Here is a 27,071-nt window from a genome sequence, read left to right on the forward strand (position 1 = left end):
ATGGGTGAGAGAATATCTAGTATACACCAGAACTTCCAGGGTGTCATTTAGTAGAGATATGTATTCTTATTCTTAATCCAACTTTGCAGCCCAATGACTTTATGAAGTCAAAAATTCTCCCCCAAATCCTTTTGGAGTATGATTTTTGAAGCATATAGAGACAGAATCTGAGCCAATATATTTTATTTCAAATAAGGTTCTTTGATTTCTAATATGCTTTTGAAATGTGACATCTGTCTACCTTGTGAAATTCTGCTCTCTCAGCTCCCTGGAGAGCTTGGAAGAGTATTAAATAATTGGATCCTTGTTGCTTTCTGAATTCCACTATTTGTGGGCCATTTCTGCTGGATAAGCATGTTGTTTATCCATAGCATTCTCTTAATTCTGCTCCTCAAGCTCCTATTTTCTGCTCTCAAAGCCAAACTCTGGGATGGAGAACACTACTCCATGGTTATTTGTTATTAAAGGACTTCTATCAGAAAAAGGGAAGCAATGTTGATAAGATAAAGTACCTAAAAAGAAGATAAGCTGAAAAGGCAAGGAGGGATGTCATGCATTTCAGAGTTGCTCATTTATTCTGTTTTGCCACATCACAATCCTTACAATGAAAGCACTCTTCCTTCTCCATTGGATTTTCATCTGTAGAGTATTTAATCTTACAAAATTAAAAAAAATCAATAACCAGGGAATATTCAGTAGTTTAGAGTTTTAATATTTATCACAAAAGCAGAGCAATCACTTGTGAAGGAGTGGGGAGAGACAGAATTAAGGGCACTTCTTTAAAAAAAAAACAACAAATATAATCTTCCCCAAAGTTGTATCGGTACTAAAATTCACCCAATTTCACATGAATCCTCAAGAGTTGTATCAATACCGAATTTCACTCCACTTCACTTGAATTTTCAAACTTGAAATACCAGCTGATTCGCACTACTTCCTTTCAATTAACTTTTCTAGCCTACAAATCAATACATGTTGGTGAATACCTAAAAGCAAATATTATCTATACAGAGACAGGAAATGATGACATTACTGGCAAAAGTGATGTCATAAACAGACATCAATTCCAAAGGATACTGAGTTCTCATGGTACTAGGGGAAATAAAATAATGACTTCACAGCTGAATAGAATTTAAATAAAACATATTTCAACAAAACTGCCAGAAAAATGAATCATTCTACATTAACAGGCTACATTAGCAACTAGATATGTTAAAAGTTTAATTTAGCAGAGGACTGCCTCTGACCAAAAAGAGTTTAATTTAGATTTTATCTGTCTTTTTAACTTAAGTTTATTCATTTTTGGTAATCTCTACACCCAATGTGGGGCTCACCCAGAGATCAAAAGTTGCATGCTCTTCTGACTGAGCCAGCCAGATGCCCTGTAGATTTCATCTGGTTTTGATTTATGTCAATAAGTATGGTTACTGGCTTAAAGGAAACCTGAAATTTATCTTTCTCTTTATGGACAATATTAACATATTTCCTAGAGAAACTTCTGTATTTTATGGGTAACAATACTTTTATCTCCCAAATTTAAATCTTTTTTTTCTATGATAATTTTAAGAAAGTAACTGACAGAAAGGTACAACACAAAGAATTATAGCTAGTAATTGGCATCCACTTATAATGTACTAGGCAAGGTGTAGAAGGTTTTATGTACATTATTTTGATTAATACTTATGATACACAATGTTGACGTTATAGAAATGTGGACACAATGATCCCCAGGTAAACTAAAGACAAAAAGAATGATGCCTAAAGAGGGTAAGTGATCTGCCAAGGGTCACAAAACAAATAAGAGAGGAGGTGGAATTCAAATTTAAGTACCTCTCGTTCTTAAGTCTTTCTCCTTTATTTACTCTTATAATTAAAGAGTAAAAGGTACAACAAGTGAGCATATTTGACTTATTAGAACATAAATACTGTTTTTCAATGTAAGTATTAAGTTGGAAGTATGTTACTTCATACTGAAAATATTTAGCACAAATTCAGTAGAATTCTTACTCAACAGGCTTAAGAGTCCTTTAAAATTCTCATCTACAGCAGCATTTCTCAACTTTTTTCATCATCTTCCCCCACCCCCAAGGGGTCTTCTTGACACTTTTTCTTAATCACCCTACCCACAAAAATTTAATACCACAGATATACCACATACTATATGTATATCTGTGCATACAGACTATATGTAGATCTGTGCTTTATACATAAGAAGAGTTAAGATTTTTTTTCCCCTAGAATGCATTTTTGCCCCTTGGAGGGTAATGAGGATGTATAATCTGAAAGATGTATCTGTTTTTCTTTGTTGCTCCAAAACCTTCCAACCCACTGGCTATTACTTCAAATTGCACGGAGTTAGGATCTTAGACTTTTAGCTTAAAGTTTTTCTGTATGTTAAAATATGAATACATAGAAAATATTGGTGAAGCACCAAAACCCATGTACATTTTAGTGTGAATAGAAGATGGAAAAACCAGTTTGATGGGGGAAAATGAGAAGAATGTGAAAGCACTCCCTACTGGAGCAGAGGAAGGAGAACAGAGAGGCTCTGGGTCGGAATGCCTGTGGCACAATTGTGCTTCAGTCTAGTCCCGTTGAACACATTAACATGAAGTAAGTACTTGAAAATGCCAGCTCCCATTCATGATGAACAAGAAATCTTAGTCATAAGCCACCTTAGTGACCATCACCCTATTGATTAATGTGTAAATACTGGGTTTCCTGCCTGTGAAGATTTGCTGTTTGGTTCCTTTCAGGTCTGTTTGTATATTCCCAATTGCTATGTGGCCAAGAACAAGTAAGTTTATGTAATGTTCCAAAGAAACAGCTCGACACCGTGGCTCATTTTAACCCAGGTATGAATAGAAGACAGAGTTGAATTCACAAATACTTCTTTCACATGCACTATAAAATACAACTTTTCACTCCCAGAGGCCAAAATGGTCTTAACCATTGAAGTAATTATAGCTCATGACTATAATTTAGAGTTAGCTCTAGTTGACTCAAAATTCACACAGGAAAATAATTCAGTCATCTTATTGGAACACTGGAGTGAATAACTTCATAAAACCCATATAGTTGCAGCAATCCTAGAGAGAAGGGTAAATTCTAATAGAAATCAAGAGTTGATAATTTCATAAAACAACAGTAATTGTCTACCATTTACTGGTCACCAATTTAAAGGCTCAAGTACCACAGTTTACATTTATAAATATCACCTACTCAATCCTTATAGCAATCCTATGAGATGAACAGTTGTATCCACTTGTATAGAGGAAATGAGTTTAGAAAGGATGGGCAATTTTCCTGAAACCTTTCAGAAGTAGAGGCAGAGTAGAGGAATTCAAACTCCTGTCATCTGAAGCTCATGCTTTGCAACCTTAGCCATAGTGAAATTATCTCAGTGAAATGACAGAAAAGGCTCAAGTCTGTAAACTTTTACTTTCCAGTCAGATGGAGAAATCTTGGGTAAATGGAGAAGTAATGGATACGGTGTGTAACATCTTTTGAGATTTTACATATAAGAAGCTACTGTTTAGATAATTTAAATTGAAGGATTAAAAAAAATACCTTCAAGATGTGTATTGGTAAGGATTTTCTGACTTTGAAGCTTATGAAAAATATGCATATGTATCAGGACATATGCATTGGTAAATGTTAACATTGGTAACATTGGTTAAATTTACCAATTTAACATTGGTAAATGTTAAATAAAATGGTGGCTACTCACACAAGCCTAGGTGCACTTTCCAGAAGCCAGGTCAACTATAGTAAATTATTTCCATCACTCATTCCCCATCAATAGCATTGAACCTTATAATATGAAGGGAGCCCCCATATAAAAGAATGGCCCTTCTAAAATAAAAAATACAAGAATAACACATGTTGGTGAGAAATGCAGAGAAAAAGGAACTCTCTTGTACTGTTGGTGGTAATGCAAACTGGTGCAGCCACTGTGGAAAACAGTGTGAAGTTTCCTCAAAAAGTTAAAAATAGAACTACCCCATGATTTAGTAATTGCACGACTGGGTATTTATCCAAAAAATACAAAAACACTAATTCAAAGGGATACATGCACCCTTATGTCGCATTATTTACAGTAACTAAATTATGGAAGCAGCCCAAGTGCCCATCGATAGACGAATGGATAAAGAACGTATGGTATATATTTACAATGGAATATTGTTCAGTCATAGAAAAGAATGAAATCTGGCCATGTGCAGTGACATGGATGGAGCTAGAGAGTATAATGCTAAGCAAAATAAGTCAGTCAGAGAAAGACAAATACCATATGATTTCACTCATCTGTGGAATTTAAGAAACAAAACAAATAAGCAAAGGAAAAAGAGAGAGAGCGACAAACCAAAAAACAGATTCTTAAATATGGAAAACAAACTGATGGTTACCAGAGGGGAGGTGGGTGGGGGTTGGGTGAAATAGGTGATGGAGATTAAGGAGTGTACTTGTGATGAGCGATGAGTGATGTATGGAAATGCTGAATAGCTATGTTGTACACATGAAACTAATATAACACTGTATGTTACTATACTGGAATTAAAATTAAATTAAATTAAATTAAGGCTCTTTTTAAAACATCCAATTCATTTTATACATGTATACAGTTCCACCAACATGAAAGGATAATAAAAACTAAGAGGGCAGAAGTGGAATAGCAAAAATAAAGTAAAACTCTACGAAATAATTTTATAGATTTATAGAGGAGGTTAGGAGCAGTGTTGAGGAGCCAGGAACCAAATGTGTCACCTCATTCCTAGTCCAGTATTTTCTTCATAACAGTATACTGTTACTAAGTAGAATAATAAATAGGCTTGAAATTATAGCAAAAACTGACGTCTAAAATACATCATCAATTTTAGGCTTAATCTGTGGAGACTTAACTAATATTTAAATTATTCAAACATCCTGACAATGAAGTACAAATATAATTTATCTTTTAAACTACCAACCTAGTTATATTTACTATGTTCCAAATGGGTATCAAACATCCCTAAATAGTGACATAATGAATAACTCCAGTAAAGGCTAAAATTGTTCTCACATGTGAAGTAATGTGTACAACTGGTCAAAGTATAACCATCGCAATAAAAGATGTTTTCACTTAATTTCCTAGAAATTTCAAATGTTTGTTTAGCCCTTATTAACTGGAAAATTCCATAATGCATTGTACACTTACTGACACATTCTAGTAAGAAAATGTTTTTAAAATAAATAATCCATGGCATAAAATTCAACCAGTGTTTCACAATATTAACTTGACAATAAATGAAGCATTTTTAATGTATGAAACATTTTAAAAATGTTTATGTAGCTTCCAACGAAATTCTAATTTAATTATATTCTATAAAGTGAGAAAGATTCCCTATGTCAGATTCTCTATTAAAGGTTTTGCCAGATTTCTATTAAGACTAATGCATGCAAATGCTGTATTTAAAAATATTTTATAACACTTAAGATATAATTGTGAATACTACTAAAAATATGCTTAACACTTCACTTTTTCAATGTTCTCCTACTTGAAACTAATGTTAAAACTGACAATCTAGGCATTCCCATATATGTTAAATATCAATAAAATGATCATGTAGAACCAGCTCTTTCTAGAGGACATATCAGAGCATTTTAACAACATATGGAAGTGCAACATATTTTTAAACCAGAAGTCATGTTAACACTTAGATCACATGGACTCTGTTGTCTGTAACAACTACTAATTAAACCCCCAAATGTTGTGCTCATCTTAATGGAAGGGAAAAAAGTATAGTTATGCTAGTCATGCTCCCTCTTTAATTTATACATACATGTCCAAGATCATTCTAAGGTGCCATACCTCATCAACTAAAATCCTAGTAGGACAAATAATACCAATCATGGCATTGCCCAGCACTATATGAAATCTGTACAAATCTGGAAAATTACATCCAAAGCCAAGTATACCTCCCTATATATATTTTCTATCACTTCAGAACAAATCTACCATTCGGAAGGTATGTTACTTACCGAGAAGCATGTTTCTTAGCAGAAGTCAATTCGGTCTGTCTGTAATTTATGTGTAACAAAGGTATAAAGAGATGAGAAGTACGTTAACCTGCCACACGTTTTGTTACAGATAGTGTGAGCCTTCACAAACTCTTCCTTGTATCCTATGCCTGCTGGAGTACTGGACAGACTCCACTCACTCACTGTGCACCTCGGTGGAAACTAACAAACAATACAGTCACTGTCAGTAGATGTTGCCTCCTCAGCATACAGAGCCAAAAAAAATTATGGAAAAGTAGGTTACTTCACTGGGGTTGGAGATGTAAATTCTGAATTGATTATGCTGTTTCTTTAAAATTCCAGTAATATTTTCTACTGAATTCACAAAGAAACAAAATTTAAACTTATGCAAATAAGCTTATAAGATCATATTTAAAAAATGTAACTGTCCTCTTTCTCCCCTTCTTTTTTTTCTCTAAGAATTTAAAATACATTTCACTACAAACTAAAAAGAAATTGTGTTACAAAATAACCTCTGTATAATATGCATGTTTTTAGAAGCACTGAATATTAAAATTATATCACTAATCAAGGATCATAGAATGCAAATATACTTATTACTTGGTGTTATGAGCTTGGGCCTCCAATGTGATTTCAGTTCCACAATGGATTATTTGTTTGATTCCAATACAAAGATAATTATTTCTGAAATCAGTTTCTCCTGAGAGAATAAACCTTACAGTTTTAAAGCAATAAGAATATTGCAATGAACATTTAACAAAGGAATATCTTGTTTCTTTTTCTTCTTCTACTAGATGTGTATTAACAATTTAAAGAGAAAAATCTATATCTGAGCCCAACAGAAGAATACACAGCATGTCAGATAACACTAAAGCCAATAAGTTGAATGTGATTTTTAAGACTATGTTTTCTAAAATAGAAATGAGATAAAAACTGTGTGTATTGGTGAAAGGTGGTTAAGATGGTGGAGGAACATGGAAGCCCTGAGCTTGTCTTGTCCCTGAAATGCAGCTAGATCAGCATCAAGCCATTTTGAACACCTAGGAAATTGAGCTGAGGATTAACACAACAATCTGCATAACTTGAACCACACAGCAGGTACGCAATGCAGAGAGGTGAACTCAAGGAGAGAAAAGCTGCAGAGGGTAGGGAGTTGTTTTTGTGGAAAGAGAACAGAGAAAGGGAAAGGGGAGGAGCGTGACACCTTGGGATCATGCAAGAGAAGCACTCTCCCTGAATGTAGTGGGAGAGAAAGAGACAGAAAGAGTGAAAACAGTTTCAGGGTAGACTGAACAAGAAATCTGTTCCCCAACATCATTGACAGGGAGAAAGGGGAGGGTTTCAATCCACCAGGATTCTATAAACAGTGGAACGTAGAGTGTGAAGTTTTGGAGCTCAGTGCCTGGTGGTACTCTGGTGAGGAAGTAGGGCAAATTCTCAGGAGGAGGCAGCAGGGTTTGAGGGGTCCCTGGTGGTTCCCCTTATTGGAGTGCAAAAGGTCCCAGAGGACCCCTGAAGAGCAGCCATGTTTGCTGGTATTGGGACAAAGATGCCAGCGTGCAGCAAACCCTGGTGCTGTCTGTCTGTTGTGGTTTACCGTATTCTCTGAACCTCTGCCACTGTGCAATCACATGAATGCTTTCTAGGGCAAGCCAGCACCTGGCCATTGCTCAGTGAGACCCTCCCCCAGAGAGTTGGTGTGGGTCCAAGCTGCAGGGGTCTCTGACACATGGGGCTTTAAAAACAATCGCACTCGAGGTAAAACTCTGGAGGGAGGTGCTGCCTGGCAGGTGGACAGCTTGGACATGGACAGGGTAGAGACAAGGAGTGGATGGAATCCTGAGACAAAGTAGGGGTGTTTGACCGCAGGTCTGTCAGAGCATGAAACTCCTGTGCCAGAGACTAGGGAACTGAGTGAAGCCACTTGCACCTGTCCTGTGCAAGTACATGCACACCATACTGATCCACCCTAGTAAGCTAAGCAGCGCCACCTAGTGGAGAACACAGCCATTACACCAAGCCCCGCCCAACTGCACTCTCCAAGCATATCCCCTAGCATCCCCTAGAAGACCAGCACAAGTTACTCCACCTGCTTAGTGTATGGACTTTAGAGGGCTCCACAGTTTCAGTTCTAGGGGAAACTGCGTATAACTTCATTTGGGTTTCATTCTGTTTACAAGTTCATTTATTTGTTCATTTTATTTGCTTCTGCTTTTGTTTAATTTTTTCCTTTTTTCCTATTCCCTTTTTTCTTTTATTTCCTTCCTCATTCTGAGATACAGAAAATTTTATTTATTTTATCTTATTATTATTTTTTCTCCCACCCCCTCATTTTTTCTCTTCTATCAGGCTTCTTTCAACAAGCAGACAAAAACACACCTAGGATCTAGCTTCTTTTGATATTTTGTTTTGTTTTTATTTTTTTAATTTTAATTTTTATTATTTTTTTCTTCCCCCAAAATGACAAAATGAAGGAATTCATCCCAAAAGAAAGAACAGAGAGAAATGACAGCCAGGGACTTAATCAATACAGACATAAGCAAAATGTCTGAACTAGAATTTAGAACCACAATAATAAGAATACTAGCTGGGGTTGAAAACAGCATAGAATTCCTTAATGAAGAGAGAAAAGAAATAAAATCTAGTCAGGATGAAATTAAAAATGCTATAAGCAAGATGAAATCTTAAATGAATACCACGATGGCAAGGATGGACAATGAGGAGCAACAAATCAAAGACTGAGAAGATAAAATTATGGAGAGTAATGAAGAAAAAGAGGGAAACAAAGACAAAAGATCATGATTCAAGACTTAGAGAACTCAGTGACTTATTAAAAAGGAATAACATCCGAATCATAGGAGTTCCAGAAGATGAAGAAAGAGAAAAAGTGGCAGAAGGTTTATGTGAGCAAATTATACCAGAAAAATTTCCTAATCTGGGCAAGGACACAGACATCAAAATTGAAGAAGCACAGAGAACTCCCATTGGATTCAACAAAAACCAACCACCACCAAGGCATATCATAGTCAAATTCACAAAATACACAGACAGGGAAAGAATTATGAAAGCAGCAAGGGAAAAAGTCCTTAACATATAAGGGAAGACAGATCAGGTTCACAGCAGACCTATCCATAGAAACTTAGCAGGCCAGAAAGGAGTGGCAAGATATATTCAATATGCTAAATCAAAAAAAAATATGCAGCCAAGAATTCCTTATTCAGCAAGGCTGTCATTCAAAATAGAGATAAAGAGTTTCCCAGGCAAACAAAAACTAAAGGAGTTTGTGACCACAAACCAGCCCTGCCCTGCAAGAAATTTTAAGGGGGATCATTTGAGTGGAGAAAAGACAAAATGAAACAAAAAAGATGAAAAGCAACAAAAACTAGAAAGGACCAGAGAATATCACCAGAAACACCAATATAACAGGCAATACAATGGCATTAAGTTAATATCTTTCAGTACTCACTTAAATGTCAAGAGACTAAATGCTCCAATCAAAAGACATAGGGTATCAGAATGGATAAGAAAATAAGACCCATCTATATGCTGCTTGCAAGAGACTCATTTTAGACTTAAAGACACTTGTAGATTGAAAGTAAGGGGAAGAAGAACCATTTCTCATGCTAATGGTCATCAGAAGAAAGCTGAAGTAGTCATACTTATATCAGACAAATGAGATTTCAAAATAAAGTGTAACAAGAGATGAAGAAGGGCATTATATCATATTTAAGTAGTCTATCCACCAAGAAGACCTAATAATTATAAATATTTATGCCCCTAAGGTGGAACACCAAATATATAAATCAATTAATCACAAACATAAAGAAACTCATTGATATTAATACCATTATAGTAGGGGACTTCAACACCCTATTTACAGCAATGGACAAATCATCTAAGCAGAAAATCAACAAGGAAACAATGGCTTTGAATGACATACTGGACTAGATGGACTTAACAGATATGTCCAGAACATTTCATCCAAAAGCAGCAGAATACACATTCTTCTTGAGTGCACATGGAACAGTCTCCTGAAGAGATCACATACTAAGTCACAAATCAGCCCTCAACAGGTACAAAAAGATCAAGATCATACCTTGTATATTTTCAGATCACAACACTATGAAACTTGAAATCAACCACAAGAAAAAAAAATTGGAAAGACCATGAATGCTTGAATATTAAAGAACATCCTACTAAAGAATGAATGGGTTAACCAAGAAATTAAAGAGGAAATTAAAAAGTAGAATTAAAAAAAGAATACAAATAATAATAAAAGAATAAAATGAGCAATTATATGCCAAAAAATTGGGCAATCTAGAAGGAATGGACAAACTCCTAGAAACATATGAACTACCAAAACTGAAACAGGGCAAAAGGGAAAATTTGAACAGATCCATAACCAGTAAAGAAATTGAGTCACTAATCAAAAATCTCCCAACAATCAAGAGCCCAGGGATGGATGGTTTTCCAGGGATATTCAACCAAACATTTAAAGAAGAGTTAATACCTATTCTTTTGAAGCTGTTCCAAAAAATTGGGGTGCCTGGGTGGCTTAGTCGGTTAAGCGTCTGACTTCAGCTCAGGTCATGATCTCACAGTCTGTGAGTTCGAGCCCCGCGTCAGGCTCTGTGCTGACAGCTCAGAGCCTGGAGCCTGCTTCAGATTCTGTGTCTCCCTCTATCTGTCCCTCCCCTGATCATGCTCTGTCTCTCCCTGTCTCAAAAATAAATAAAAACATTAAAAAATTTTGAAGCTGTTCCAAAAAATAGAAATAGAAGGAAAAGTTCCAAACTCATTCTACACAGCCAGGATTACCTTGATTCCAAAACTAAACAAGGACCCCACTAAAAAGGAAAACTACAGACCGATTTCCCTAATGAACATGGATGCAAAAATTCTCAACAAGATACTAGCAAACTGGATCCAACAATGCATCAAAAGAATTATTCACCACAATCAAGTGGGATTTATTCCTGGGATGCAGGGCTGGTTCAGTATCCACAAATCAATGTGAGACATCACATTGAAAAAAGAAAGGATAAGAACCACATGATACTCTCAATAGATGCAGAAAAAGCATTTGACAAAATACAGCATCATTTCTTGATAAAAATCCTCAAGAAAGTAGGAAAGTAAGAAAATACCTCAAAATCAGAAAGGCCATATATGAAAGACCCACCACTAAGTATCATCCTCAATGAGGAAAAATTGAGAGCTTTCCTCCTAAGGTTAGGAACAAGACAAGGATGTCCACTCTCACCACTGTTATTCAACATAGTGTTGGAAGTCCTAGCCTCACCAATCAGGCAATGCAAAAAAAGAAAAGGCACCAAATTGGCAAGGATGAAGTCAAACTTTCACTCATTGTAGACAACATGATACTCTATGTGGAAAACCTAAAATACCCTACTAAAAAATTGCTAGAACCAATCCATGAATTCAGTAAAGTCACAGGACATAAATCAATGTACAAAAATCGGTTGCTTTTCTATACACCAATAATGAAGCAGCATAAAGAGAAATCAAGGAGTCAATCCCATTTACAACTGCACCAAAAACCATAAAATACCTGGGAATAAACCTAACCAAAGAGGTGGAAAGTCTATACACTGAAAACTATAGAAACCTTATGAAAGAAATTGAAGAAGACACACACACACACACACACACACACAAATGGAAAAACATTCCATGCTCATGGATTGAAAGAAACCATATTGTTAAAATGTTGATACTACTCAAAGCAATCTACATATTCAATGCAATCCCTATCAAAATAACACCTACATTCTTCACAGAGCTAGAACAAACTGTCCTGTAATATATATGGAACTAGAAAGGACCCCGAATAGCCAAGGCAATCCTGAAAAAGGAAGCCAAAGCTTGAGGCAAAACAATTCCAGACTTCAAGCTGTATTACAAAGCTGTAATCATCAATACAGTATGGTACTGGCATAAAACAAACACATAGGTCAGTGGAACAGAATAGAGAACCCAGAAATAGACCCATAAATGTATGGCCAACTAATCTTTGACAAAGCAGGAATGAATATCCATTGGAAAAGAGTCTCTTCAGCAAATGGTGTTCAGAAAACTGTACAGTGACATGCAGAAAAATAAACCCGGACGACTTTCTTATACTACACACACACACACACACACACACACACACACACACACAAATCAAAATGGATGAAAGACTAAATGCAAGATAGGAAGTCATCAAAATCCTAGAGGAGAAAACAGGCAACAACCTCTTTGATCTTGGCTGCAGCAGCTTCTCACTTGACATGTCTCCAGAGGCAAGGGAAACAAAAGCAAACATGAACTACTAGGACCTCATCAAGATAAAATGTTTCTGCACAGTGAAGGAAACAATCAGCAAAACTAAAAGGCAACTGGTGGAATGGGATGGGTATTTGCAAATAACATATCAGATAAAGGGTTAGTATCTAAAATCTATAAAGAAACTTACCAAACTCAATATCCAAAAAACAAATAATCCAGTGAAAAAATGGACAAAGGACATGAATAGACACTTTTCCAAAGAAGATATCAGATGGCTAATAGACACATGAAAAGATGCTCAACATCACTCATCATCAAGGAAACACAAATCAAAACCACAATGAGATAAAACCTCACAACTGTCAGAATGGATACAATTAACAACTCAGGCTACAATAGATGCTGGTGAAGATGTGGAGAAAGAGGAACACTTTTGCACTGTTGGTGGGAATGCAAATTTGTGTAGCCACTCTGGAACAGTATGGAGGTTCTTCAAAAAATTACAAATAGAACTACCCTATGACCCAACAATTGCACTACTAGGTATTTATCCAAATGATACAGGAGTGCTGATTTGAACGGGCACATGCACCCCAATGTTTATAGCAGCACTGTCAACAATAGCAAAACTATGGAAAGAGCCCAAATGTCCATTGACTGATGAATGGATAAAGAAGATATGGTATCTATATCTATATCTATATATCTATATCTATATCTATATCTATGTCTATATCTATATCTACAATGGAATATTACTGGGCAGCTAAAAAGAATGAAATCTTGCCATTTGCAATAATGTGGATGGAACTAGAGTGTATTATTCTTTGTGAAATAAGTCAGAGAAAAACAAATATCATATGATTTCACTCATATATGGAATTTAAGATACAAAACAGATGAACATAAGGGAAGAAGAGCAAACATAATATAAAAACAGAGAGGGAGACAAACCATAAGATACCCTTAAATACAGAAAACAAACTGAGGGTTGCTGGCTGGGTGTTGGGTGTGGGGAAGGGCTAAAGAGGTGAGGGGCATTAAGCAGGACACTTGTTCGGATGAGCACTGGGTGTTATATGTAAGTGATGAATCACTAAATTCTATTCCTGACATTAAAAAATAAATAAAAATAGAATAGAAAATTAAATGACACATCCCAGTGTTACATATTCTAGCCATGTGTTCCTATAATACATATTTCATTTACACATTGTAATGACAGACAACAGCAATTAAACTATACCTTCCTCAAATCTAAATACTTGGACAGTGAAATTTTATGGGTTTTTGTTCATGTTTCAATATTTCCCTATTCCTTAATTTGGGGATTCAACTTCTATAGCCCTAGCTACTATTATTTTTAATGTAAAAAGATACAAACAGGAAAAGGAGAGGAAGAGAGAACACTGAGAATAGTGTAAAAAAGAAAATTTTGAACTATACTGGTATTTCAGATTTTTCTGAATCTAGGTGATACAGGGAAAGTGGGGAAGGACCATGAAGACAGGAGAGTTTGGAGCAAAGAGAACAAAGGGAGAGAGATGGATAAGGATAATAATTAATAAAACATACCAATGATTGTTTTTTTCCTTTTTTCCCCTTTTATTGGCCATTTTAAAATGTAGGCCTTTGGTATACCAAATGTATACCAAATTTGAATGTAGTCATCTAAAGGATTGCACATATAAATTCTTACATTGGGTAAACTAACTTTCAATAAGAGGTAGGTGTGTGTGTGTGTGTGTGTGTGTGTGTGTCTGTGTGTCTGTGTGTGTGTGTCTGTGTGTGTGTGTTTATATTAATAAATATTTCTTTATAAATGTGGAAGAAGACCTTCCTGACTGCCTTTGACTTCCCATTTATTCTAACCTAGTGGTTCTCACACTTGAGCATGTTCCCTGGAGGGCTTGTTAGAACAGACGCCTGAGCCCAATTCCCAGAGTTTCTGATTCAGTATCTCTAGGGTGGAACCTGAGAAATTACAACAAATTCCCAGGTGATGCTGATGCTGCTAGTCCCAGGACTACACTTGGAGAATCCCCGCTCTAGCTCATTATGTTACCCTAGCATCTAACATGAGGATAGTTCCCACTGTAAATTGTTGTGTTACCATATTACATGGATTCTGAGATCTCCCCCACAGCCTACCACATTTTCACAGCTCTGAGTCAGGATGTGTCTCTAATTAATCACATCTTATGATAAATATACACAAGGCAGCACCTATAACTGTAATGGTCAATTCAGAGTGTGCATGGCTTGTTCAGAGCTGTTAATAAGGTCTCTTCAGTTGAGCGATAGAATTTTTCAGTGCTATCATGTGTTGAATTTAACTATCATTTAAAAATTATTTTTTAAACCTACACTTTGAGAGCCACAGTTTTATTTGTCTTTAAACATACAAGTGATTGCATACAAAATGGCATATAAACAGGTGTGACATTTGTATTTGTTATTAGTGAAGCAGATGTTTATTATTGGAGGAATGATAGCAATTTCAGACTTTCTTGGAAAGTATCATTCTACTGCATTAGAGGATGTAAGAAAGGTAACCTCAAGGGGAAGAAGTTGTGGTACGTGTAAAAGTTTTGCTTATCACAGGCTTAGTAATGCAACTGAAGGTAAAAGAAATTGCCAGATGCCTCTGAACAGAAATTTCAAAGTGACAAGTTGCTGGTGTGAATAATTCACAAGTCCAGAGCAGCTCTCTTTAAGGCTCTGTGTTATAGTTTATTGATACTTTTTTCTTTCTTAGTGATACATAAAGTAATGATGTGACTTACATAAAAAAATCCTTAGATTTGTTAAAATGTTATTATTGGAAAATAAAACAATCATTCCTAGTAGTAGCTATTTAAAAATGAATGACCAATGTGTTGATTTCGAGCAGGTTTTTTCTTTTATTGTTCAAAGTGTGGTGTGAAAATTACCTAAAAAAAATCACCAGGATTCTCTGCTAAAAATGTAGGTATCTGGGACTACCAGAGATCTATTGTATCAATATTTTTAGTTGGCGGATGACTAACCATCTCACCTTCAAGTACACAGCAATTTAATAAAAATGGCACCACTGGAGGACTCCTAAATGTGAGTGGTAATAATATATTTCTGAAAAAAAAGTCTCTGATTCCAAATCAATTACAATAAACCTTCGGCATTGCGTAGGTGATTAAAACTATGTAAGAACAAAACTCTCCATGGGTAGTTTTACAAACCCAAACACCAAACTGCATAAATATTCCAATGGACCTGGGTAAAGGCAGAGGAGAAAAAGCCAGAGGCAATGGCAGATGCTCATCTGACCAAGCCTAAAGCAAGTAGTGCTTGATAGGAAGGCACGATACTAGGAAGAACAAGTACATAGAGGAGCACCACATCCCCAAGTCAGACTCCAACACTGGGCCAGTACTGACTGGAGTCTCCATGTAGCCCTCTAGTGGTATAAAGAATTTGCAAGAGGTAATACCAGAAAGCCAAGATGTAACTGACTGGAAAGTCACCTAATATTGCTGAGCCTGTTAACTCTGTAATATAATAAAGGTATTGTTACAGTATATGTCTACAGTCCATTTCAGCTCTAAAGTTATGTAATTTGTTTAAAAACTTTCATAAAAGGGTATGGCCTCCTTCAAAGTTTTATTAAGAAAACCTCATGAAAGCAAATGACAAACTAATCAAAGACAAAGAACATCTGTGGTGGTTTTAATTATGTCCCCCCACAACTTCTTATGTTGAGGATATGAATCCCCAGTATTTCAGAATATGACCTCATTTGGAGGTAGGGTCTTTACAGAGGTAAACGAGTTACAATGAGGTCATCAGAATGGACCCTAATCCCATATGACTGACTGGTGTCTTTATAAGAATGAGAAATCTGGATACAGATAGATACAGAGAAATGATGTGGAGGGACACAGGGAGAAGACAGACATCTACACACCAAAGACAGGCCAGGAACAGATCCTTCCCTCACAGCCCTCAGAAGGAACCCACCTGCCAACACCTCGAATTCAGAATTCTAACTTCCAAAACTGTGAGACAATACCTCAGTATTGTGAGGTTTCTCAAAGTACCTCAGTTTGTGTTACAACAGCCTTGGCAAAAGAATACAGTGTCTTTACCAGGTGTGTGATATTATTAAGTACATGCTAACTTTATAAAAAGATTGGAGAGTGGATCACCATTCTCTGTTCTTCTAAGAAGTCTGAAAAGCAGTAGGAGCAGCTATTTTGGGAAAGTTAGTTAAACTCAGATTTTTATATTTGCATTTCTGTTAATTTTTCCTTAATCAGGTTGGTCATGCATCTGTCTTTTCTAGTAGATTTCCCCCTCAAAAACACTAGCTGTTGATTTTTCCCCTACTTGCTTTTATATTTATTAATGTCTACTTCCTAACTTCCTTTGATTAATTTTGATACACTTTTTCTAGTTTCTAAGATACACACATGGCTCATTTATTTTCAATTTTTGTTTTTTAACACTAAAAACCATTTAAGAACACAGTTTTGCTAACTTTTTCCTTCCATTAGCTTACAGATAATCTATCATTTTAGTTGATTTTCCTTTTCTCTCCTTACTTAATGGTTAATAGAACTGACAGCAGAAATAATGTATCTATTTTTGTCTTTAGTATTAATTTAGTTTGGTCTTGGGCCAATCACTCACCTTCCATGAACTTCTGTGAGGTTGCCTGTGTGAGGATCAAACCAACTAAATATGACAGTATTTGAAACCATGGATTGTTATACAAATTTAAGTTATTGCTTTAATTATTTTTGACTAATTAACTCTACATAAAGAAATAGGGCACGCCTGGGGACATGAGAATTGCTTAACTTTGGGGTTTTAAATTTTTATTTCTGTTTGATATATTATTGTCTCTCAAATTGTCTATATGTTTATAACTTTATAGCAAAATGGCAATAATTCACCTACCAGCATAGTTTTAGTTGATCACTTTCATTCAAGGAAAGAAATTATTTAAAAAAATCTTTCTCTCGAAATAATCTGCATTATCATTTAAAAATAGGAGCAAAAAACAAAACAAACAAACAAAAAACCCAACCATGAGCAAAAGGAGCTAGCATTTATTGAAAGCAGGTTATATGTCAGGCACTCTTTTAGGTAATTTACATTAAATTCTCATAAAAGTTACTGTACTGCCCAAGGTCGCAAATCTTCCAATCCAGTTCTCCTTTCAATCTCCCTCCTTAGAGAAACCAGTGAATTGAGACAGCAGGTTGAATTCAAGTTTTTTCCTAATGATTTCCAGAGAACGCAAAATATTTCATATTTTAAGGGAAATTGAAAATATAAATCACACGTATTTAAAAAAAAAAAACAAATGGCCCTTTTGTTTATCCTTGTTTTTTTTTGTTTTTTTTTCTTCAGAGGAAACTTTTAGTTTTTTATTTTTTTTTTCCTTTAGGGGAAAATGAAAATGTCTGTGAGGAATCATTTTGCTTTGAATTATACTATTATTTTCCTATCATGCTAAATATGAGGTTCCAACACATCTTATGTATTAATTCAAGAGTTCTCATAGTGTCTAAAATATATGTACAAATTTTTAGCAACATTCATTTTTAATACCTAGTGCTGAGTTTTTACTTAAGACCACCTGAAGGCATTAATTACTATTATTTCTGGTGAGATTATGCTGAGGAAAAAATTGTAGCCTAATCAGCTTTTCAAATTATCTACATGTACACAGCTCTCTGTAGATGGGAGATCATTATTCTTAACTAGGCTGCCACTTATTTGAATAAAGTAAACATTTAACGAATTATATGAATTCTGAGTTTAAGAATCCAGAATGCACCCAGAAAAGAGAGATAATAAGAATTAAAATTGTATTAGTGAAGATGCTCATTATGTTTAAATGCAAACATATAGAAACATCCTAAATGCTCAATAGCAGAGGAATGGGTATGTCAATATTATAAAATATAGTTAGTGACATAGGAAAATGTTCACTAACAACTGGGGAGAACTATATAGAGCTGGTTATACAATAAAGCTCATATATGTAAGAAAAGCATTTCTATATCTATATGAATATTTGTATATGTACACATCTACAGAAACATGTTTAGAAAAAAAATCCTCCAAAATATGTTAGCACTGCAGGTTTATAGAAAATTTTAGTTTATTCTTTTTTCTGTATTGTTACATTATTTTTGGTACTAAACCGAAAAGAGAATCCATCTTAAAAACTGCAGTGGGAGAGATTTGGCTCTTTAAAAGAAAATTCATGTAATTTATAAAAATCTGGAGGCAGAACTAGCTAATTTAGGTAATCTCACTTAAAAATCTTATAGTAGGTATATTTTGAGAACAAGCTAAATTCTCCAGTTTCCTTTGGGCCCTAATGATCCTCTGATGCAACCTGTAAGGTTACAGACCTGGGCAAGCATGCAGACTAAACACACGCAGGAGGCTCTCTCATTGATCCCTGTCACAGGGCAAATGTAGAGGAAGTGGTGTGAAATAAACAAGGTAAAAGAGAATGAGGAAAATGGTAATACACTATTTATATGGAACTTCAGCCATCAATTCCCACAATTCCTCAGTGAGTCAATCTCTTCACCTGTAGTATCTGCGTCCACATAGATGAGCCTGGAGAACTGGCAGGAAGGGGAGGGCAGGAATCTAGCCCACAGATAGGCTTATCTGCATGATTTCCTTCAAGGCATTAAATCCTTTTAACCATTATTGTAGCACTGTCATTTTTACCCAAGTATTTAACTTACATAAAGGAAACAGCTTGTAGCCTGGATAGATATGGCTCCCAGAAACGTGTTATAACATGGCCCAGATAAAACTATTCCCATGTCATCAGAATATTTCTGTTACAACATCATGACATATAACTAACATGGTTCAGACACATCAGATCCCTGCACAACTGGACACATCAAAAGAATTGTTATGTCATCAATGATGCCACCAGAGAGAGCACCTGGTTCCCTCCTACACTGGAGAGCAGATGTTCCAATAATGCCACAGAGGTTTTCTTAAGATAGATGTTCAGATGTGTCAAGATTTTCAATAGGGTTAAATTGGAAATGTTATCATTTTTGTTCTATTCATTAAAAAAAAAAAATCTCTACCTACCTAAATGACACCCACTCTACTTTGCTTATTTTAATGGAAATCCAGTTTGTCTTCTGAGGCAGAGTTTGCTTAGGGCAGCACAATGCTCTGCAACTGTTTATGTCATGAGAGTGATTGCCAGCTGGGAGAAATGTGCTGTATCTAGTTTGCCTATGGCATATATTTGGAAGGAGATGGACGAGACTATAAAACTCAGGACAAGTTAGACAATTTTGAAGTGCAATGATATTCTGCAAACAAAAATGTTTAGGTGTATCTAACTCTGGGAGATGAAATCCAAAGGGATTTTAAGATTTGCTCTCCATTGGCATAAAAATCTTAAAAAGAAAAAAAAAGAAAAAAAAAGAACCATTCAAAAAATCACCAACAGGCTTCATTTTCATTCAAGAGCTTGTTACACACAGTGGGCATTAAAAACAACACTGAAAATCATTAAAAACTCATTTAAAATAAAAATATAAAAGGTAAATTCACTAGAGTCAAAACTGTTGAAATACAGTTTTTTTATTTTTTTATTTTTTTTTTAACGTTTATTTATTTTTGAGACAGAGAGAGACAGAGCATGAATGGGGGAGGGGCAGAGAGAGAGGGAGACACAGAATCGGAAACAGGCTCCAGGCTCTGAGCCATCAGCCCAGAGCCTGACGCGGGGCTCGAACTCACGGACCACGAGATCGTGACCTGGCTGAAGTCGGACGCTTAACCGACTGCGCCACCCAGGCGCCCCTGAAATATAGTTTTTAGAAGCATATGGGTACAATTTCCCTGCATCTGAACTGTATGGTTAAATTAACTATAAAAATATTTTTATCAGTAATATACTTTTCTGAAATAACTCACATATGTAAACTCTAAATCATATTAGAAAGGAAAAGAAAGATAAAAGATATTGTCTTTGTCTCAGGAAATGAGTTTACTTGTTTAAAATGCAGTTTTAAGAAAACATTTAACTAATAGGTATATTGTGGGGTTTTGTTTAGTTTTGTTTTTGAGAGAGAGTTGAAAGCAGGGGTGAGAGGATAAGGGGGAATCTTAAGTAGGCTCCATGCTCAGTGGCAGATCCCACAACCCTGGGATCATGACCTGAGCCAAAATCAAGAGTTGCAGTTTCAACTGGCTGAACCACCCAGGTGCCTCAACAAATAAGTGTTTTTAAACTTTGAATACATGTCATATAATTATTGAATCTGAATACTTAAAAATGACTCCCAAATTATCTCATTTTATTAACAAATAAACTGAGATCCAGAGGGACAAATTATCTTGCTTATTGTCATCCAGTTGGAGGGAAATATCATAGGAACAGTATTCACTCTCTAAATTTTTGTTAAGTCCCATTCTATGCCAGGCACTGTTCTGAGTGCTGAAACAACTGGAATCCCTGTTCTCATGGAACTTACATTAGACTAATGTTTCCTATCATAAGGCTCTTTGCTCACATACTCCTCTCACCAAAAGAGCTAAACTATACAACTTATAAGGACACTCCAAATCTGATAAAAATGCCTGTGTTTTTTTGTTGTTGTGTTTTTCTGCCTAGATTCATCTATAATGATTTCCTTGAAAATGATCACATTTGTCCATATTGAAGAGAAAATCCCCAGATCTATATGTTACATGTACTTGAATGAGAAACTTGAGTAAGATCTGTATTGTTTTTGTTATCTCAGTGTAACATATTTGGGATATAATGGCATAGTACAATTGGAAAGATCTCATTTTTTTTTTATCTCTATGCCCCACAGAAGGGGGAAAAAGTCTGAGATTCAGAGATAATGATTTGCTATTTCTTTCCCAATTTAATCTTAGGTATCTCTACTAACATCCAGCAGTCATCATATTATGATTTGAGTGAATGATTTAGAGAAGGATCTATATAATATCAAGTGATGTTGTAACAGTCTACAACTGCAGCAGTAAATCAGGAAGAATTCTAACGTGTGGTTTTAACATTCACTAATATTCTTTAGTAATAATGTGCTGCACATGTACTACAACTTTTAGCCTTAGGCAACTGGATTTTGTAATTAAGGCAGAATACGCAGTATGTTTCCAGGGCTTGCCAGCCCCCAGCCTCTTTTGCCTAATGTGACCCCTCTCTGTACCGTATGACTCTATCTCATTCCAGCCACAGCAGATGGGACCAGGACCAAGTGTAGATAACTGATTTAAGGGCAGCTAATCATCAGAGATGTGACTAGTGGCCTGGTTCAAAACAACATGCCAATTAATCCTTTAGGGATAGGGAAGATGAGAAACTGGGAACATAAACACTAGAGACTGTGAAATTCTGATCAGGTTCACAGGGTCTCATGTTCAAGCCATACTTTATGGGGAAGAGGGACAAGTCACTAGAAAGAACACATCATAAAGTGCTGAGAAGGCAAGAGACTGTGAGAGGTAGAGATCGCTTCTGAGAGAAAAAAAAAAAAAAAAAACAAAAACAGTTCCCGGTGGCTTTCCAGGTCACTGACATCTATTTCCACAAGCCCCGGCCAACTTCGATTATTGGCTTTGGATTTCCTGAGATTCACTGTTGAATCCTCATAACAAATTTCCTCTTTCTTAAGTTATACTGAGTCTTACTTGCAACCATATGAATCCTGGCCAAGAGAAATGGCTTTTCTTGCACCCATACCTCGTTTGAGCAAAAGTCAGTCACACATGATGGTACGCAATTCCTCTTACTTCTCTGAAGGACCACTCTACCCATAAGTCAATTTTGGTCACTGGTTATTATACTATATCATTAATATTTAATGACACAGTGGCATTTAATAAGTTAATTTTTACAACCTTATAAATATAAAATTATAGGATGGTTACTAAATGGTTACTGTATTAATCTTTTCCAACTTTCAACTTTCAAATAGTTTTTGGTGATGCTCATACTACCTGCTTCCTTCATCTCTTTCCTGTTCTCTATCGAAGGTGTTGGAAAACAGGCACTCAGAGAAATTAAAACAAGTAGCAGTCTTCTGGCTTACCAGAGCTCTGATATTCTCCTCTATAAGTGCTTTCTGGCTATTTTTTCCCCAATAAATTTTGTTCCTAAAGTTCCTGAAGGCTTTCTCCTTTATTCTTCATTTAATTAGTCATTGATCCTCCTCAAACTGAATGGGTGAGAAAACATTTTCTCCTTTGTTTTGCTTTTAAATATTTGATCCAAATATTTTTTGCTACTTGTTTAGCATACTGTTTCTGTAGCAAACACAGATTTTTCTCCTTCTTCTGTATTTGTTTTGCTACTGCCAGGAACAGAGCCTACAAAAATTATTGTTGCCTCCTCATATACCAGAAAAAAACTTTATTCTTTATAAGGTAAAGAAAATGTCAGTCTCAGTCAATATAAATACTTTTACTCAAAAGATATATTAAAATGACAATTCAGATATCATTCAGCTACAGTAATGAGCCATCTGAAGCACTTTACTCTGGGGTTTTCCAACTTCAGGGAAAATAAAAAATTGGGAAACAGTTAAAAATAGAAATATTGAGGGGCGCCTGGGTGGCGCAGTCGGTTAAGCGTCCGACTTCAGCCAGGTCACCATCTCGCGGTCCGTGAGTTCGAGCCCCGCGTCAGGCTCTGGGCTGATGGCTCAGAGCCTGGAGCCTGTTTCTGATTCTGTGTCTCCCTCTCTCTCTGCCCCTCCCCCGTTCATGCTCTGTCTCTCTCTGTCCCAAAAAATAAATAAACGTTGAAAAAAAATTAAAAAAAAAATAGAAATACTGATATGATTAAAGCTAGAAAAGAGTAGGAAAGACAAAAAGTATAATAAAAAGAATACGAAGATCTGGCCTTCAAGTACATAAATGGCTCTATGTTACCAAGCATGGAGATGACAGGTAGAACTACCAAGAAAGTGACCTTAGTAGTAGTAACTACTCAGATGCACAAAACTGAGATTCGAATGGCTAGGATGGCAAGAAAAGCTGGCAACTTCTGCAGACCTGCAGAACCCAAATTGGCATTTGTCATCAGGATCAGAGAGATATCAATGGTGTGAGCCCAAAGGTTCGAAAGGTGCTGCTGCTGCTGCTTTGTCTTTGCCGGATCTTCAGTGGCACCTTTGTTAAGCTCAACGAGGTGAGCTTCATAGATCAGTTCATTCACTGACTCCAGGTTTGGGTAACGCCATGCTCCATATGGTTCCATAATCCATAACATATTAACTGAAGCCTTGTTGAGCTTAACAAAGGTGTGACTGAAGATCTAGAAAGGCGAAAAAGCAGCAGCACCTTTCGAACCTTTGGGCTCACACCATTGATATCTCTGATCCTGATGACAAATGCCAATTTGGGTTCTGCAGGTCTGAAGAAGTTGCCAGCTTTTCTTGCCATCCTAGCCATTCAAATCTCAGTTCTGAACACCTGTCTGTATTCCTTGTGGTAATGTTTAGCTCCTTGCCCCTCAAAGCATCTTTTGGGCAAACTTCTTTCTCAGACGCTTGATCTTCAACTCTGAGAAATTCTTTCACTTTTTCTTAAGGGTTTCTGGCACAGGAAGTACCTTCTTTTCCTTCTCGTCTGCACCCTCCATGGTTCCAGCCAGAAAAGAGCAAGGCAAAATGTTTTAAAGAAGGAATGAAGGGGGTGCTGTGATAACTGTTGAACAGTCAGCTCCTTGGGGATAAAACCCTAATATGTCGTGTTTACCAAATCATAGTATAAATATGATTCTAATTTCAAGGTACCAAAGTGATGAGCATTACTGAATGTAGAACTCAGCAGCATACCATTATATTTCCACATATATATACAATCGAGAAAAAACCTCAAGAGCATAGATAATAGTAAAATGTGGTTAAGTAATTAGGAAGTAATGGGTTTTGAATATTTAATACCTTTGTTTTAAATATAATTCATTTAATTTACATTTATGTAATTTTTAACACTATATTTAATAACTGGCTCACACAATTCCTGAAAATTTAGTAATCAGCTCTTATAAACCTGTCCAATACACCACCGAAAAGGCATCCATTCAGTCATGTATTTTTCTTAGAAAAGAATATTTATTCAAATCAATTGAATAAGAACAAGCCAATTTAAAAAAATTTTTTTTTCAATGTTTATTTATTTTTGGGACAGAGAGAGACAGAGCATGAACGGGGGAGGGGCAGAGAGAGAGGGAGACACAGAATCGGAAACAGGCTCCAGGCTCCGAGCCATCAGCCCAGAGCCCGACGCGGGGCTCAAACTCACAGACTGCGAGATCGTGACCTGGCTGAAGTCGGACGCTTAACCGACTGCGCCACCCAGGCGCCCCAGAACAAGCCAATTTTTATGGCACATAGGATCTAGAGGGGAGAAAACAAACTTTTTTCATTCATTGAGCTATCTCAAGAATGAGAACTTTTGATCCAGTCCTTCAAGATAAATCAGCTTTCAGGGCACATGCACCCTGATGTTTATAGCAGCACTACCAACAACAGCCAAACTATGGAAAGAGCCCAAAAAACCATCAACTGATGAATGGAGAAAGAAGATGAGGTGTAAATATATAGTGGAATATTACTCAGCCATCAAAAAGAAAAAAATTGCCATTTGCAATGACGTGGTTGGAGGTAGAGTGTATTATGCTGAGCAACATAAGTCAGTCAGAGAAAGACAAATACCATATGATTTCACACATATGTGGAATTTAGGAAACAAAACAGATGAACATAAGGGAAGGGGGAAAAAAGAGGGAAGCAAACCATAAGAGACTCTTAACGATAAAGAATAAACTGAGGGTTGATGGAGGGAGGGAGAATGGATGGGCTAAATGGGTGATGGGAATTAAAGAGGGCACTTGTTACGATGAGCACTGGGTGTTATATGTACGTGATGAATCACTAAATTCTACTCCTGAAACCAATTTGACACTATATGTTAACTAGAATTTAAATAAAAACTTGGAAGAAAAAAAAGGATAAATCAGCCTTCACTGTGAGCAAAAGAACATAAAGGTTAAGAGCGTGGGTTCTAAGGCCAGAACACCTGGATTTGAGTCCTGCCTTGTCCCCCTGTAACCCTATAACTTTAAGAAAGTTACTTAAATTTTTGACCATCTATAAATGGGATGATAATAGTACCCACATCAAAGAACTATTGACAGAATTAAATGTTATTATATGTAAAGCATATACAAAGTATCCAACACACTGCAAAAGTTCAGTGAATGCTAACTACCTCCATCATATGAAAGTGACTTCAAATATGTAAACTGGGGGCACTTAAGTGGCTCAATTGGTTAAGCATCTGTCTGACTCTTAAATTTTTTTTTTCAACGTTTATTTATTTTTGGGACAGAGAGAGACAGAGCATGAACGGGGGAGGGGCAGAGAGAGAGGGAGACACAGAATCGGAAACAGGCTCCAGGCTCCGAGCAATAAGCCCAGAGCCTGACGCGGGGCTCGAACTCACAGACTGCGAGATCGTGACCCGGCTGAAGTTGGACGCTTAACCGACTGCGCCACCCAGGCGCCCCATCATCTGTCTGACTCTTGACAGTGGCTCAGGTCATGATCTTGTGGTCGTGGGATCAAGCCCCACCTTGGCTCTGCATTGAGTATGGAGCCTGCTTGGAATCTTCTCTCTCCTTCTCTCTCTACCCCTCACCCACTCTCTCTCAAAATAAATATTTAAAAAATATGTAAACTGTGTATATTTGAGATAGCTACTTAAAGCTAGTTATTTCAAGTTCTCTGAACACACCAAGAGATTTAACATATCTTTGACTTTGCTCATGATCTCCCGTCCACCTGATAAGACAAACTTTCACCATGTCTTTTTAAGTTCCACTAGAAAATATAATTTCTCTTAACTTTCTCTGATTGGCTTGTATCCTGGGTAATTCAAAAGCTTTTTATAAGAACATATTTAATTTATTCTTAATATGTAGTTAATATGTGGGGTGACCGGGTGGCTCAGTCAGTTAAGCGTCTGACTTCAGCTCAGATCATGATCTTATGGCTCGTGGGTTCGAGCCCCATGTTCGACTCTGTGCTGACAGCTCAGACCCTGGAGCCTGCTTCGGATTTTGTGTCTCTCTCTTTCTCTACTCCTCCCCGCTCATGCTCGGTCTCTCTCTGTCTCTCAAAAATAAATAAACATTAAAAAAACATTTTAAAAAAATAATTTAGGGGCGCCTGGGTGGCTCAGTCAGTTGAGCGTCCGACTTCGGCTCAGGTCATGATCTCGCAGTCCATGAGTTTGAGCCCCAAGTCGGGCTCTGTGCTGACCGCTCAGAGCCTGGAGCCTGTTTCCGATTCTGTGTCTCCCTCTCTCTCTGACCCTCCCCTGTTCATGCTCTGTCTCTCTCTGTCTCAAAAATAAAAATAAACGTTAAAAAATAACTTAAAAAATATGTAGTTAATAAGTTCCTGAAAACATTCTCAAAGGCCAAACATTTGAAGGACGAATAAAGGCAAGTACATCCTGAGGGAGTGTGATAGTATCTGTTTCCTGGCATCTTCATTCCTCAAGGACTAACCACTCTTTCTTTTTTTAATGTTTATTTTTGAGAGAGAGAGAGAAAGAGAGAGAGAGAAAGACAGAGTATGAGTGGGGGAGGGGCAGAGAGAGAGGGGGAGACACAAAATCTGAAGGAGGCTCCAGGCTCCAAGCTGTCAGCACAGAGCCCAACACGGGGCTTGAAC

The 27,071-nt window shown here is 36.6% G+C and overlaps 1 protein-coding gene across 4 annotated transcripts in view; it reads right to left on the reverse strand.

Moving 5' to 3' along the window:
• The window catches only part of ZNF385B (zinc finger protein 385B), a 329,371-nt gene that overhangs the window by 202,212 nt on the left and 100,088 nt on the right, over positions 1-27,071 (reverse strand). Inside the window, exon 1 of one of the 4 annotated variants that reach the window (XM_043577198.1) lies at positions 6,019-6,288. The exons of the other annotated variants lie outside the window; for them this stretch is intronic. Within the exon in view, the coding sequence (XP_043433133.1) occupies positions 6,019-6,028 (10 nt within the window). The 5' untranslated portion in view covers positions 6,029-6,288. Of the gene's footprint in view, positions 1-6,018; positions 6,289-27,071 lie in introns of those variants that run through there. 4 annotated transcript variants of the gene reach the window in all.

The sequence above is a fragment of the Prionailurus bengalensis genome, chromosome C1 (assembly GCF_016509475.1).
Source record: "Prionailurus bengalensis isolate Pbe53 chromosome C1, Fcat_Pben_1.1_paternal_pri, whole genome shotgun sequence".
Lineage (NCBI taxonomy): Eukaryota > Metazoa > Chordata > Mammalia > Carnivora > Felidae > Prionailurus > Prionailurus bengalensis.